Below are 12,926 nucleotides of genomic sequence, written 5' to 3'. Positions count from 1 at the left end.
GGGTTTGTAGTATCACGTGTACACCACGCAGTTATCAAGCCGCTATAACGCCGCTGAGTCGCCAACGCACGCCGCTGACGACGTAGTTTGAATGCGTTAAAGATATAAGGCGCGTCACTAACACTGATATCAGCGTCGCGTCCGTGGCTTGGTCGGTAGAGCGTCGCGCTGCGGCCGCAAAGTCCTCGGATCGAAACCTGGCGCCGGATGCTGTTTCTTTTTTAAATATAGAGGAGCACTGCGGACGCCGCCGCCGCCGCCGCCGCCGGTGGATGGTTTGGGGTCGCTTATAAAGTGCATTCGCACTTAAAAAGCTCTGTCACAGATGACACTGCACCTGCCAGCAGATCGCAAAACTAGCCATGAAGCGGAAGTGAAATGCCGGACGGCCAGATGCTTGGTCCTCTGGCTAGCCAGAACTGGTCGAGTGCCACTGGATGCACTTCTCCGAGGGCTACTGCATGCGCAAAGCACGCAGGTTTGCTCTGTCCGGCCGGATGCAATGTCACTTTAAACTGGCTGCAATGGCCACGCTCTTCTCAATTTCAGCTTCAGTACTGCCAATTTTTTCTGGTTGTTTATGCCTTGCTCGCATCTATTTCGGCTGTCATATTTTGTGTCTCGCAGTCTTTATAGGCAGACTGTATGGAAATAGGGCAAAAAAACAGCGCACAGAAATGGAATGGAAGACAAGAAACACACACACACGTGCGCTGCTTGTTTTCTTGTTTTCTGTTCCGTTTCTGTGCACTGTTTTGTTTTCTCCAAGATTATGAACCAACTAGCTTGTCTATACACCTTAGTATGGAAATAGTTTTTAAGAGGTTAAAATTTTCAGGGCAGTTGGCCTTTAATGAGCCAAACTCATATTTTGTCTTCGTGGCCCCTTTAAAAGAACAAGAGTGTGTTAAATTGTGTACTTATTGTCTTGGGCAGCCAAGGGGCCACCTACCTTCGTTCCAGAGTTCTACAGAGCCGTGGCCCTTTGGTAGATAAAGTGACGGATGCAGTAGTGGCTGGTTCTGCTAACTGTTTGAGATGTTCATCTCATAACAAAAACTCGCATGAATGTAGCACTTGCCCCAGTGCTACATTATTAGGTTACAAGAAAGTAGGGCACAAGTTCAAGGATTGATGGGTCCTTTGTTTGCAAAAAATAACAATAATTCATTCTTCTTCTTCTTAAATCTAAGAAAAAGTCGCAAGTCACCTGGTGGAAGGATAAGTTTGGGTTAAGTCTTGAGGGTTTTCTTTCTTTTCTTTTATTTTTTATTGGTTTGTTGCTTTTATGGCAAAGCAATGTCTCCTGGGTGGACTTGTGCAGAGTTACTGTAAAACCCTCAACTTCTGCAGCACGAAAAATTTGTGAAATACAGAAATTTTAAAGCATGTCGTTTAAAAGTCTTTCCATTCAAAGCTAAACTAAACTGACCAGTAATGCCGGTTTACCTCCTTACAGGTTCATTAGCCTTTTGCTGGGGGAATATTTGCCATCTAGTCAGTCATAAGTCCTGCTTTTTGGGGTTTTCCACATCCCATGTAGGAATGGGAGAAAATTCATTTTCCCTGATGGACGCAGTACACTGAAGGATGCAGTACGCCAGAAACCTGAGCCAAGCCCAAAACTTCGGTCTGGGTGGTTCGCAATGTTTTAGTGGCTGTGACACAGTTACCGTACTTACCCAATTTTAACGCCCCCCCGATTTTCCTGGCAAAAAAAACGAAAAAACTTGCGCCTTGTGACCCAGAAAAACGAACGCGAGAGAAACGGGCGATTTATTTCCCAAAGTAATCTCATTCATCTTACTACTCCTTGTCACTTTCTGCTGACTACAACATCTTGTCCTCGGTGCCGTCAAGCGCGTTCGTGATGCAACACTTCTGAACAAACGTTCAACCATGGTCGATGGGATCGTGGCTCACGCCTCGCACGCAAGCTTCTCCAGAGGTGCACGCTTCAGCCGACCGCTCGTTTTGAACGCGTGAGAAGCCGCTCGTAAGCCACTCGTGGAAGTGGCGCACCGTTGTTGCCGCTGCTACCATTGCTGTTATCAAGCGCGCAAGTTGAACGATTTGACGATTTGTTGGAATGCCGTTAGAAAAGCCTAGGCGCCTAGGCTTCCTGCGTCCGAATGGCGATGGCGATGGGTGGGACAAAATTTCGGCTGTTTCGGCAGTTTCAATTTTGTATCCGATTCTAACGCGCATGTGATTTTTCGGCCTATTTTTCCGAAAAAAAAGTGCGCGTTAGAATCTGGTAAGTACGCTATGTGTGCTGTGCCCAGTTATTAAGGAAGAATTGGGGACCACAAAATTTGCAAGGTTTTTCAGTACATTTAGAGCTTAAAAACATGATCTGTCTCCAGGTTACTGCCGAACGTCAAAGCGGACACACAGTACTATCCAAGCAAAGCATTCATTGGCACTTTTGCTCGAAATGGGGACATATTCATGACAGCATGTCAGGGTGAGTATATAAGATAGCTACAGATGTGTTGCATGTCAGTTGGATGTTATATTGCAGCTTTGTTCAATGTAGATAGCTGTATTGAATAGTGGCAGTGATAGGCTACTGAGGTATTCACCGGACATTAAGAATGCTATGCATGCTTGCACCTTGCATTTGAATTTCAACTTTTCTCCTTGGAGGAAATTGTATCGAATAAAAGGGGCAAGGCTGCAGTGCTGCGTATAAAGGGAACTTCGCTCTGGATCTATAGTGTGCATTGACCAGCAGTGCTCTAAGAAACTCGCCTGGCCCCCTCAAGATCAGTGTAGCATGAAGTGTGGCTATCCTTCATTCTGAGCACATCCCATTGACTTGGAATGTACGAGTAGTCAGGAGACCTTTTCTCTGTCTTGTTTTGCTGCCTTTCTTTGGCTTGCTAGCAGTACCCAGTGTTGCTTCAAAATGTTCATGTTGTGCAGACTGTGTGATCCGCATCTACGACACAAGCCAGGGGGACTTCAAGGAGTTCAAATCTGTGTCTGCCAGGGATGTGGGATGGAGCATTCTAGACATGGCTGTGAGGTACGTCAGGGCCGGCTACTGCTGAGCCCCGGGTGTACACTAACAAACAAGAGTACTGCTTGCAGGCTCGCCTTTAAATTGAGGTCTCTCTCTCTCTCTCTCTCTCTCTCTCTCTCTCTCTCTCTCTCTCTCTCTCTCTCTCTCTCTCTCTCTCTCTCTCTCTCTCTCTCTCTCTCTCTCTCTCTCTCTCTCTCTCTCTCTCTCTCTCTCTCTCTCTCTCTCTCTCTCTCTCTCTCTCTCTCTCTCTCTCTCTCTCTCTCTCCCCTCCCTACATGTGTGCGTGCGCTATGTGCAATTGTTGATGATGCCAGTTGTGTTTACTCTTACTTTCAGTCCGGATGGGCTTTATTTCGTGTACTCCAGCTGGTCTGAATACCGTAAGTGCAATGCATTCTTTACAACAAAATTATTGAGCCTCATTTGTTATGTTAACGCATGGATGGCAAGTGGCACTGAAAAATGTGCTCTATTGCTTTTACCGCTTACGAAAAAGGCGGCATGAACTCTCGGTCGGCATTGTGGGTGACGCAACTGTCGAGCATGCCAAGTGGGGGGGAGGATTGCCGTTTCCACACCATGCGAGTACCTTGTGAGCCTGTTGACAGCTAGTCGCAGGTGGAGGTTAGTCAGGGCAATGTGAGGCCATCCCTGTGGGTGGGGCAAAGCTTGACACCTCCGCATCCTAGTTACAGCCCCACAATTTGCACATGACTGGGAGCCACGCACCAACAGAGAACAGCATTGTGCTGTTCATGCCCTAGAGATGGCACACTTTTAGCTTTATTTGTGGAGGTTGCCTAGGTTTTTGATGCTGCTTGTTACCTAGGTGCACATTACAATGCGATTTCACCCTTAAAACTAAATTGTGCTCTAGTGTAAAGCAGTTCAAATCTTTTTCCTATGATTCATGCTTTTTTTTTTGTGTTGAGCACATCAAACGACCAAACATCTCTCGTTTTTAAAAAACACCGCATTGTCTACAGGTCTGCAACCACAGCGCTCTGCAAAAAAAGACCATTGTGCAAAAGCTAGGGACCTTTCATATATGGTTGCACCCTTGCAGGGGAGGGTGTGAGCTTGGATTATGAAATTTTTCTGCTGAACAATAATCCAGGCATTTGTTTTTATCAGTAAAAAAAAATGTTTTCTCTCTGCAAAAATTTCAGTCCTGGACTTATGCCTGGTGCATTAGTGAACTGGCATATTTACCTTGGTTCATTGTTTCCTTGTTGTGAAAATTGAATCTATAAATAAAAATTTAATACAGGAAAACTTCTGCTATAAGCGAGGAATAGGTGGTACTGTATGGGAGTCAAAATCCTTTCTTTCTTTTTTCCAGTCCACTTGTGCAATGTTTATGGAGACCACCAGATTCATGAGGCACTGCCACTTTGTCCTGAAGACAGACGGTTCTGCATCTTTTCCTTGCAATTCTCATGTGATGGGGGAGACATTCTTGGAGGGTACGTGACTTTTGTTTTGTCGCATTGTCTATAATGGTCTCCTTGTTGTGTGGGCGGGAACTGTAATCTCTTGAGGGGCCAGTAGTTGAAGCAGATAGGCTGGTATTGCAGTGTGCCAAGAAGGCAGATACACGCCTGTGTGTGTCACTATATTTCAACGCACATTATAGATCTCCGGGTGGCCAAAATGAATCCAGAATCCTCCACTATGGTGTGCCTCATAGCGCAGGTGTAGCTTTGGAGCATAAGACCCCACAATTTGAGAAAGAGGGAAGAATTGTCTGATGCTGGTCTCTAAGGCCACTTGATACTGGCTTGTTGAGTGCTACAAAAAGACAACAGCTGATATTTAGGTTAACCTATTTTTGCATGTCTCTCACGGGGAGGAAAGGTGAAATCATTGAAGTTTTATATGTGGCAGCCTTGTGCTAGTTGATTTAGTGTAGTTCATAGTTTTGCCGTTCAATGTAACGCAGGCAATTAGCGTATGTGCAACGTCAGCAGTAGAGAAAACTCTTTGCACCGTTCATGACTGCAACACAAACTACCATAAGGACATCACACTGGTTTGCAGGGTGTTTTCATGCCATCTCAATTTTAACAATTTTGTTAATTTTCTTATAATTCTTAATGCAAAAGCATGAGTTCAAAAACCCCAGCATCATGGCCAAGGCATTACAAAGTGGGTGGCTGCTCAGAGCTGCTCAGAGAATATTGATTATGAGGTTTTAACCATTAACATGGCGACGCTACACAGGCAATGAGGGGCATAGTAGTGGAGGGCTCCGGATTAATTTTGACCTCCTGGAGATTTTTAACGTGCGCCGAAATTTCGAACACACGGGCGTTCTTTCGTCTCCATCAGAAAAGCGACCACTGCAGCTGGGAATCGAACTTGCATCATTGGGCTCAGCAGCACAACGCCTTAGCCACTGAGCTATCGCGGCAGTCTCTTCGAAGAATAAAAAAACGAGTCAAAGAATGCTCTGATTGAAGCCAAATTCTTCAGGAAAAATTTTTCTGGAAGCCTACTGTAAACAGGGTTAACTAATTGGGTTGGGTAAATTTGGTTCTGGGCAAGAATAGCACCCAGGGCCTCAAATGCGAGGCAATCGCACATATTCACCACCACCACATCTGACGGTTCTAGGTGACTAAATGGGAACCATGTGAATGTATTGGGGTTTTTGACTTGTACCCCGGTTACACAGGCACTTCAGCAACTGGTAAACAAAAGTCGGTTGTCCGTAACAGCCGTTAGGCGGAGTTAAACAGCAGCGCGAGCACCGTTTGAAAACCAACAGCGATCAATGCTAATAGGTGACCGGTAAAAAGCGCAAAGGTTCATGGGTGCATTGTCTGCTCCCGCAGAGCCCAGCCACTTCCGGTTCGAGAGCTCTCCTTGCCTCCCGTAGGCCGGCTGCTTTGATGCGCGCGTGTGCATGTTGTTTATTTGTTTCTATCGAAAAAACAAACGCTCATGCATCGCACATTGAATGAATAACAACGATGAACCCTACTAGGGGCTCCTTTGAAAGGAAAGCACCCTGTGACAAATAAACAACACGCACACACGCGCGTGAAAGCCACCGGCGTACGGGAGGCCAGGCGAGATCTTGAACCGGAAGTGGCTGGAGCAGACGACGTACCCATGAGCCTTTGCGCTTTTTACCGGTCACCTATGGAGCTTGCTGGTCTCCATTCCTCCACTGTTTCTGTCGGCAGATAGACAAAATGGCAGCCCCCAGCAATGTGTCCCCGCTGTAGGTGAGCACGCTGCTGCAAAAACACTTCATGTGGACACTGTTGCTGACGCATTTGTTAATTAATCTGTGGCAGGACAGTGGTGCTGTGGTTAGTACAAGTGATAGATATTGAAATGGGATGCTTCACCGCATCGAAACCACAACAGCCATTTGCAATGCCATTGATCGGATTGGATCGGCTTAATGAGGTTCTTAGTGCTGTTACAAAAATTTTTTTGCGAGGAGTAAAAGAAATACACTGTGCAACATGCAGTGCAGAAAATAGAGAGAGAATATTGGAGTTCGCGAGGTAAAATTTCAAGGGTCAACGTAATGAGTCATCCAAAGAGAACTGAACATGGAAAGTGCCATGTGAGCACAGCCACTACTATGCAGTTCCCACAGCCGTTACAGCATTCAACTGCCGTTTGCGTTAACGGTCGTTGCAACAGGGGTGGACAGCTGCGCATATTGTGAAGTTTTGATAAAAATCCATTTTGCTGCGCCAAACTGCTCCTAAAAGCATTAAAATTCCGAAAGTTGCTACAAACTGCCCCTAACAGCATGAAAAGCAACGAGTTTTATGCTCACGTAAGTTTCAATGAGGAAAATTCCAACTTCACAACATGATTTCCCAAGCAGTCCCAAGGTGATGATGTTTTTAGCGGTTTGATTTATTGATCAATCTATAAATCAATGAAAAAAAATGTTAAGGTCAGATAGCAAAAAATGACCCGACGGTCTTTTTTTTTTTTTTTTAATGTCACATTTTTGAATTGCAGGTTTTATATTCTGTACGTTTCCAAAGTTTCTTCATTAAAAATCATGGCAAGGCACCACAAAAAATACTTCTGTCACCTGAAGTGGCCAACTATTTGCGCAAATTGACAACAAAACAGCAGTTTTTGCTGCGCCGTATCTCCGAAATGACACCACCGAATGCTGCCATCTTGGTATGGTTAGATTGGCCGATCCCTCGTCTTCCGCTTTCTGATCACCTATTTCATCTTTCAGAAGCACACAAACGGCAGAAAAAGAAAGACCACGAAACAAAGGAAATGGTCATTTCTAATGCGCAATTGACTCTCTGGCCGAGTTCACTAAAACGGCCTTCCTGATCACTGGGCCTGCTGCGGTGTTCAAGCACTTTGTGCACTTTGCTTTTTTTTTTTTCCTCTCTCCCCTTCCTGGTCTAGGCAACACGAGTGGCTGGGCAACATTTAGTCATTTTATCTGTTGCGGTACAGAACAGCGACAATATAACGGCGATAACGCTTTGGAACGTGCACCAGATTAGGGGAAGTTGGGGTGCTCGAAAGGCAGAGTTGATCGAAAACACCGTGGTGCCTGCTGAGTGTGTAACACAGTATGTGTATCTATAACTGGGGTTTGACAGTGAGCTTGCGAGCCATGGTAATGGGATGATTGACACGACAAAAGTTGCGGCGCAGGCTGCATTGTGGCGAAGGGTGCGGGCAGCACTCGATAATAGGCCTGGTTACTATTAATCTCCAGTAGTAATTATAATGTATCTCAAGTGAAATTTCATGCCAAAGGTGAGGTGAGGTGGCTAAACATAGCAATGTTACTGAAATTGCTATTGTGGTGAACCTGCACCTTGAGGATTGAAATGCTCCGGAGGTGGGCTGCAATGGGGTTGCAATGCTTGTCGCCGCGCTTTGTGCAACCTTTGTCGCGGCTGTACACTGGTTCGTACGAGCGGTCTGGAATTACAAAAATAATTGCAGTGTCCAAATGATAATAAAAACACCTTACGATTGCAGCATTTTTCAATTTGATATTTTTGACTGCTCTATGCATACAGCCTCAATAAAATTTAATAAGTTTGTAAGAAGGTGGTGCAGTTTGTACCTTGTGATACTTCATTAAAAAAAAAAACTTTCCCCGAAGGCTGTTTTAGTGTGGTGTGTATTCCAGACTAATTAAAAAGTGTACTTTTTGCCCCCAGTTGCTACAAATTTGATTTTTTTTCGGCTCCTAAGATGGCGTAGTAAATGTTAACTGTTCCAAATTGAGCTTCTGCTCCAAAATTTTCTGCTCCGAAAACTGCTCCCAAGTCTGTTTCAGCTGCCTCACCCCTGTTGCAAGTGCCCGCGTAACAGGGGTATTAGACATGTTTTAGACACACCTACTAAGGCATAAATGTGTAAATTTGAGCATGCAAGTTACAGTAGAGTTGGTGAGTAGCAAAGTACGTTCTCGCCAAATGTCCTCTTTGCTTGTTGATGCGAACGTGGGTATGTGCCAGTTAATAGTAGGTGAGAGAACAAGAAAATAATGCAAAAGGTAAAGGATGATAATAGAGACATCGTGCTACTAATTGCACACTAATGGCCGTATTCTGAGTCTGTTTTCCACTTCATGTTTTCTCAACTCGACTGAGTGGAGGATACCGCAATTCTTTTACATGAAAAAATTCCTTTCAAATATCTCCTCCACTGGAGAACTCGAGTGGAGGAGGGATTCAAAATACCGGGGTAAAAGTCCTTGCAATTTTCACCTGTTCGCCGCACAGGTTTTAAACATGCTAGCAATCCACAAATTAAGCTCTGTGGGCTTTCCAATCTGTCATCATTGCCAACGTTGGCAGGTCAGCAGGGAGGAGAATGCAAGGGGAACAGCATTTTTGGATGCTTTTGCTCATTAAAAATGACTGCAAATCGGCTGGAAAACTGAGAACATAGCACTTCCTTCCATCATATGTCTTATTAAACATTTTTGGGGTGGCGACTAGTCTGGAAATAACTCGCTTTTTCTTTACCAAAAAAATTCTGCTTGCTTGAGCATAAGTCCAAGACGTGATGGGAGATGAAATGACTGATGATGAAAAAAAAAAGTGATTGTCTTTTTTTCACAGCACCCCTCTCCCTCTTCCCTCCCAATGTTATCCTCAGTTGTCTATGCTCTCTACGAGGCAGAGGTTCGACTTTTATGTTGTTCACTTTGAGCATTTAGTTCATCTTTGTGTTCATTTTCATTCTTTTTCTTTTTTTCCAGAGCAAACGACTCTTGTCTCTATGTGTTTGACAGAGAGACGCACCATCGTTCCCTCAGGGTATGATACCTTTGGTATAACCATCCAAACTAAGCAAGTTGCTCCATGAAAGCACCATTCACAGTGCTGCCATCATTAATTCTTACTACTATTACAGTTTAAGGCACCTGCAGAGTTTTTATTTTGTTTTCACTGTACATAATATCAGCTCAGTTGTTATTTCTCTGTCTGTGGTGCGTGCACATGTGGGGAAGGGGCACTGCAGTGGAAAAAAAGAAATATAAATCAGGCTGTTTGTATGCTTTTTTAATAGCGGAAGCATTTATGATATGACATCACGATTAAGGAACCTCGAAATTTACGATAGTGCAGCGCTATTGCTGTGCATGTGCTTTCATTTTAGTTGGCATAATGCAGTACTGCATCCTAAGGTGCAGCCACGGTTAAGCTGATTGGACTTAAATACAAGCTTTCGTAGTTTTGAGGCAGCCATGGTTATGGGTTATGTGTTAAGTGAAAGTTGTAGTGCTGTTAACTATAAAAACAGCACGGTTGTGGAACGTGCAACTATCGACAGGGACGAGACAAGAAACGAAGACGACACAAAGTGCTTTGTGACGTCATCTTTGTCGTCTTACCAACCCACCCTAAGAAATCACTATCGCATGGATAAATAATTGTCAAGGTTTTTTGCGGTACAGGTGTATGTGTTTGTTTTTAATAATGTGTGAGAAAGGGACTAAAAAAAATGGCAGAAGGGCCACTGGACCAACTGCATGCACAATACTAATGTGGCATGTTTAGGCTTTTAAAACAGCATGCAAATACACACAGTTTGGCACTGAAAGAGGCTTCGATAACCAAATATTTGGCACTAACAAGGTTTCAACTGCTAGGTTTGCAATTGCTGTACTAGGTTAGCGAGTCTTGGTAGCCTCTCAAAGGACACTCGATTGAGATTTTTGGTCAGATTATTAGGTATATATAATTTTTTAAAGGGCAGCAGCACTGAATCCAGACAGCTCTTGGGTAGTGTTACCTTAATAACTGCTGTCCTGCTTTTGAGGGGACTGTTGTGCGTGTCTGAAAAATTTTCCCCAAGTGATCATGGCGCTGATTAGAAGTCGTAAAGTTCTTTGCAAGTAACTGCACTTGCCTGAAGCACTTATTAACTGGGCTTAATGTTTGCAACACCAGTAATGTTGGTAGAACTTCTTGAAAATGTGCCAACATGATCTGCTAAAACTATTTTTAATGCATGAGCATCATGCACGTTTACTGAAAAATGCAGCTTCACCAGGTCACAATGAATCAGTGTGGCTGGAGCCTGTCGGCAAAATTCTGCCTGAAGAGCGATGCAAAAAACGGGCCTCGGGCCTTTGTAGACTTTTATGACTGCTTATAGTAACGCATGCATTTACAAGGAAAGAATGTATTTCCAGCAGTGCGTTTGTGTATAGTAGTGAAGCCGATTTTAAAGAAGCTCGGTGTAAAAGTTGGGCTTAATGAAGCTGGCTTTCCCACATTGTGTGTTGAATACCCGTTAGAAAAATTGATTTCTTGTGTGTTTTGTGACATCACACACTCAGCAGCACATAACTTAGCAAGTAGTGATGCACTTGTGCATTCAGACACCATAAAAGGAGGCTGAGGTGCCCCATAGTTTTTATCAGCACTGATAAGAAGAAAAAAAACTGAAGCCAGAATTATTATTATGTATACTCTGCGGGCCATTAGTATTATTATTATGTATAATCTGCAGGCTATTATACATATGCAAGCAATTTAAAAAGATGTCTTAAGGCAAAACTTTGTTCCGAAAGCACATGGCTCAACAATATTAGGCTTTAACTCGAAATAAAGCAGAAAACCATCTTGAAATAAAAATAGTACTCTTCCCTAAGTACTGATAAAATGGTTTCAATTTCACATCTCATTTCAACACGTATCCCTGGTTCTAACGTATGTTTCTTTGATTGTATTTTTATTGTATGGGTGACCTATCTCAGTTATGCACAATAACAACAATGGGGCTCTTCAATTGTCAATCCTGTGGACAGCACGAGAGATAATTCAATATGCGTTTTTTTGCATGCATTCATGTGGTGCTGCCTGTGCAATATCCAGGGCGGATAAATCAAGCAGACCTGCTGCTTTTTTTGGTGAAATTGCCTTTTGTACAATCTTGCCATGAAAAAATTGCATGTTGGAACTTTGTGTGTGTTCCTGTTCTTCTGTTTTGGAGCTAGCCTTTGAGCATAAATTCCACTCACCGCTGACCTTCTTTTAGGGGGAACGTTATTGTCCTCGCTGCCTGTTATATAAAGGTGTGCTTTGAATTTGCAGATACGGGCCCATGATGGAGATGTCAATGCAGTTGCATTTGCAGACAAGACCTCGCAGATCCTGTTTAGTGGTGGAGATGATGGCCTTTGCAAGGTAGGCAAGACAAATATGAAGCAGATTTTCGGCTGTCTAGTTTGGCCATTACTTCGTGTTGCAATTCTGCAAGTGCCTGGAGGCGAAGATGGGTTTCCATAGCGCTACAAAGCCATTGAAGTTCAATCAAACAGGGACGAGCCAAAGTGGTTACATTGTTAAATAAAAAAATGATCTGTCAAGTGTTATACCTGTTAAAGTGTTATAGTTTGAGAAGAAAATATGTTCACTTTATTGCGGAGACTTATGTTGCCTTGGTTTTCCAGCTAAATATAATAAAAAAAGAATTGTTTACATTGTCACTTACAAAAGAAAGCTGCAAAAAAATTGGAATTCATGATGGTCTTGTTAGACAATTCATTGTCTGCTCCACGTCCATTCATTGTAGGTTTGGGACAGGCGAACACTGAGTGAGCGAGATCCCAAGCCAGTGGGTATCCTTGCGGGCCACAGCAATGGGATTACCTTTGTGGACTCGAAGGTAAGTTTCCAGGCAGGCGTGCGGAGAGAGTTGGTCTTTGTGCTGATTCTTAATGCTGCTTTCAGAATGATGCCAGGTACCTCATCACGAATTCTAAGGATCAAACAATCAAGCTTTGGGATATGCGAGCTTTTTCTTCTAAGGACGCCATCCAGGTATGTACAAGGCTAAGCATTCTGAGCAGCTTTTTACATTTACATTTTAAGGGCCTTGTGGTTACTTGGTATTAAAGGCCAACTGCACTCAAATTTCACCTTGACCAAATTTATTTTTAATGTGTAGTAAGTACAGTGGAACCCCAATAATACGACTTTCAAGGGACTTCGAGAAAGCATCATACGACCGGGGGTGGTAAATGCTGACCCACTAGACGGTCTCACGCGGCAGGTGGGCTAAGAACTTATTTAAACTGCTATATATAGCGCGTTCTCACGTGATTTGCGAACCTTTGGCTGAAATGCCAAGGTTAAGAAAAAAACGCCTATGTTGTGCGTCCTCTCCTCCATGCTTCCGAGCTAGCCTGCGAGCCCCGTGCTTTGCGCGAGCGAGATAAGGCCGATGTGGTCGAGCAAATTGAGAGGGGGAAAGGGGAGTGTGAAACTGCCGAGGCCAAGCGAATCGAACGATTGCACAAGGCGGAGATGAAAAAACAGCATTCCCGTACAGGGTGTAAACACCCTTTGAACGGTCCCGTACCGTCACTATTGGGTGAAAGTGCTCAACAGATAGCTGCTTTCGTTTCCCACAGGAT

The 12,926-nt window shown here is 43.9% G+C and overlaps 1 protein-coding gene across 2 annotated transcripts in view; it reads left to right on the top strand.

Moving 5' to 3' along the window:
- LOC144155252 (DDB1- and CUL4-associated factor 11) overlaps positions 1 to 12,926 on the top strand; it is a 48,197-nt gene that overhangs the window by 22,895 nt on the left and 12,376 nt on the right. For both annotated transcript variants that reach the window (XM_077686575.1, XM_077686576.1), the window contains exons 6-13: positions 2,367 to 2,467; positions 2,929 to 3,031; positions 3,365 to 3,408; positions 4,371 to 4,494; positions 9,258 to 9,315; positions 11,602 to 11,694; positions 12,083 to 12,175; positions 12,241 to 12,330. In XM_077686575.1, the coding sequence (XP_077542701.1) occupies positions 2,367 to 2,467; positions 2,929 to 3,031; positions 3,365 to 3,408; positions 4,371 to 4,494; positions 9,258 to 9,315; positions 11,602 to 11,694; positions 12,083 to 12,175; positions 12,241 to 12,330 (706 nt within the window). The remainder of the gene's footprint in view (positions 1 to 2,366; positions 2,468 to 2,928; positions 3,032 to 3,364; positions 3,409 to 4,370; positions 4,495 to 9,257; positions 9,316 to 11,601; positions 11,695 to 12,082; positions 12,176 to 12,240; positions 12,331 to 12,926) is intronic.

This window comes from Haemaphysalis longicornis, unplaced genomic scaffold (assembly GCF_048455015.1).
Source record: "Haemaphysalis longicornis isolate Haplotype H1 unplaced genomic scaffold, Haemaphysalis longicornis Haplotype H1 scaffold_1, whole genome shotgun sequence".
NCBI classification, from domain to species: Eukaryota; Metazoa; Arthropoda; class Arachnida; order Ixodida; family Ixodidae; genus Haemaphysalis; species Haemaphysalis longicornis.
This window is presented reverse-complemented; position numbering and strand designations above follow the sequence as displayed.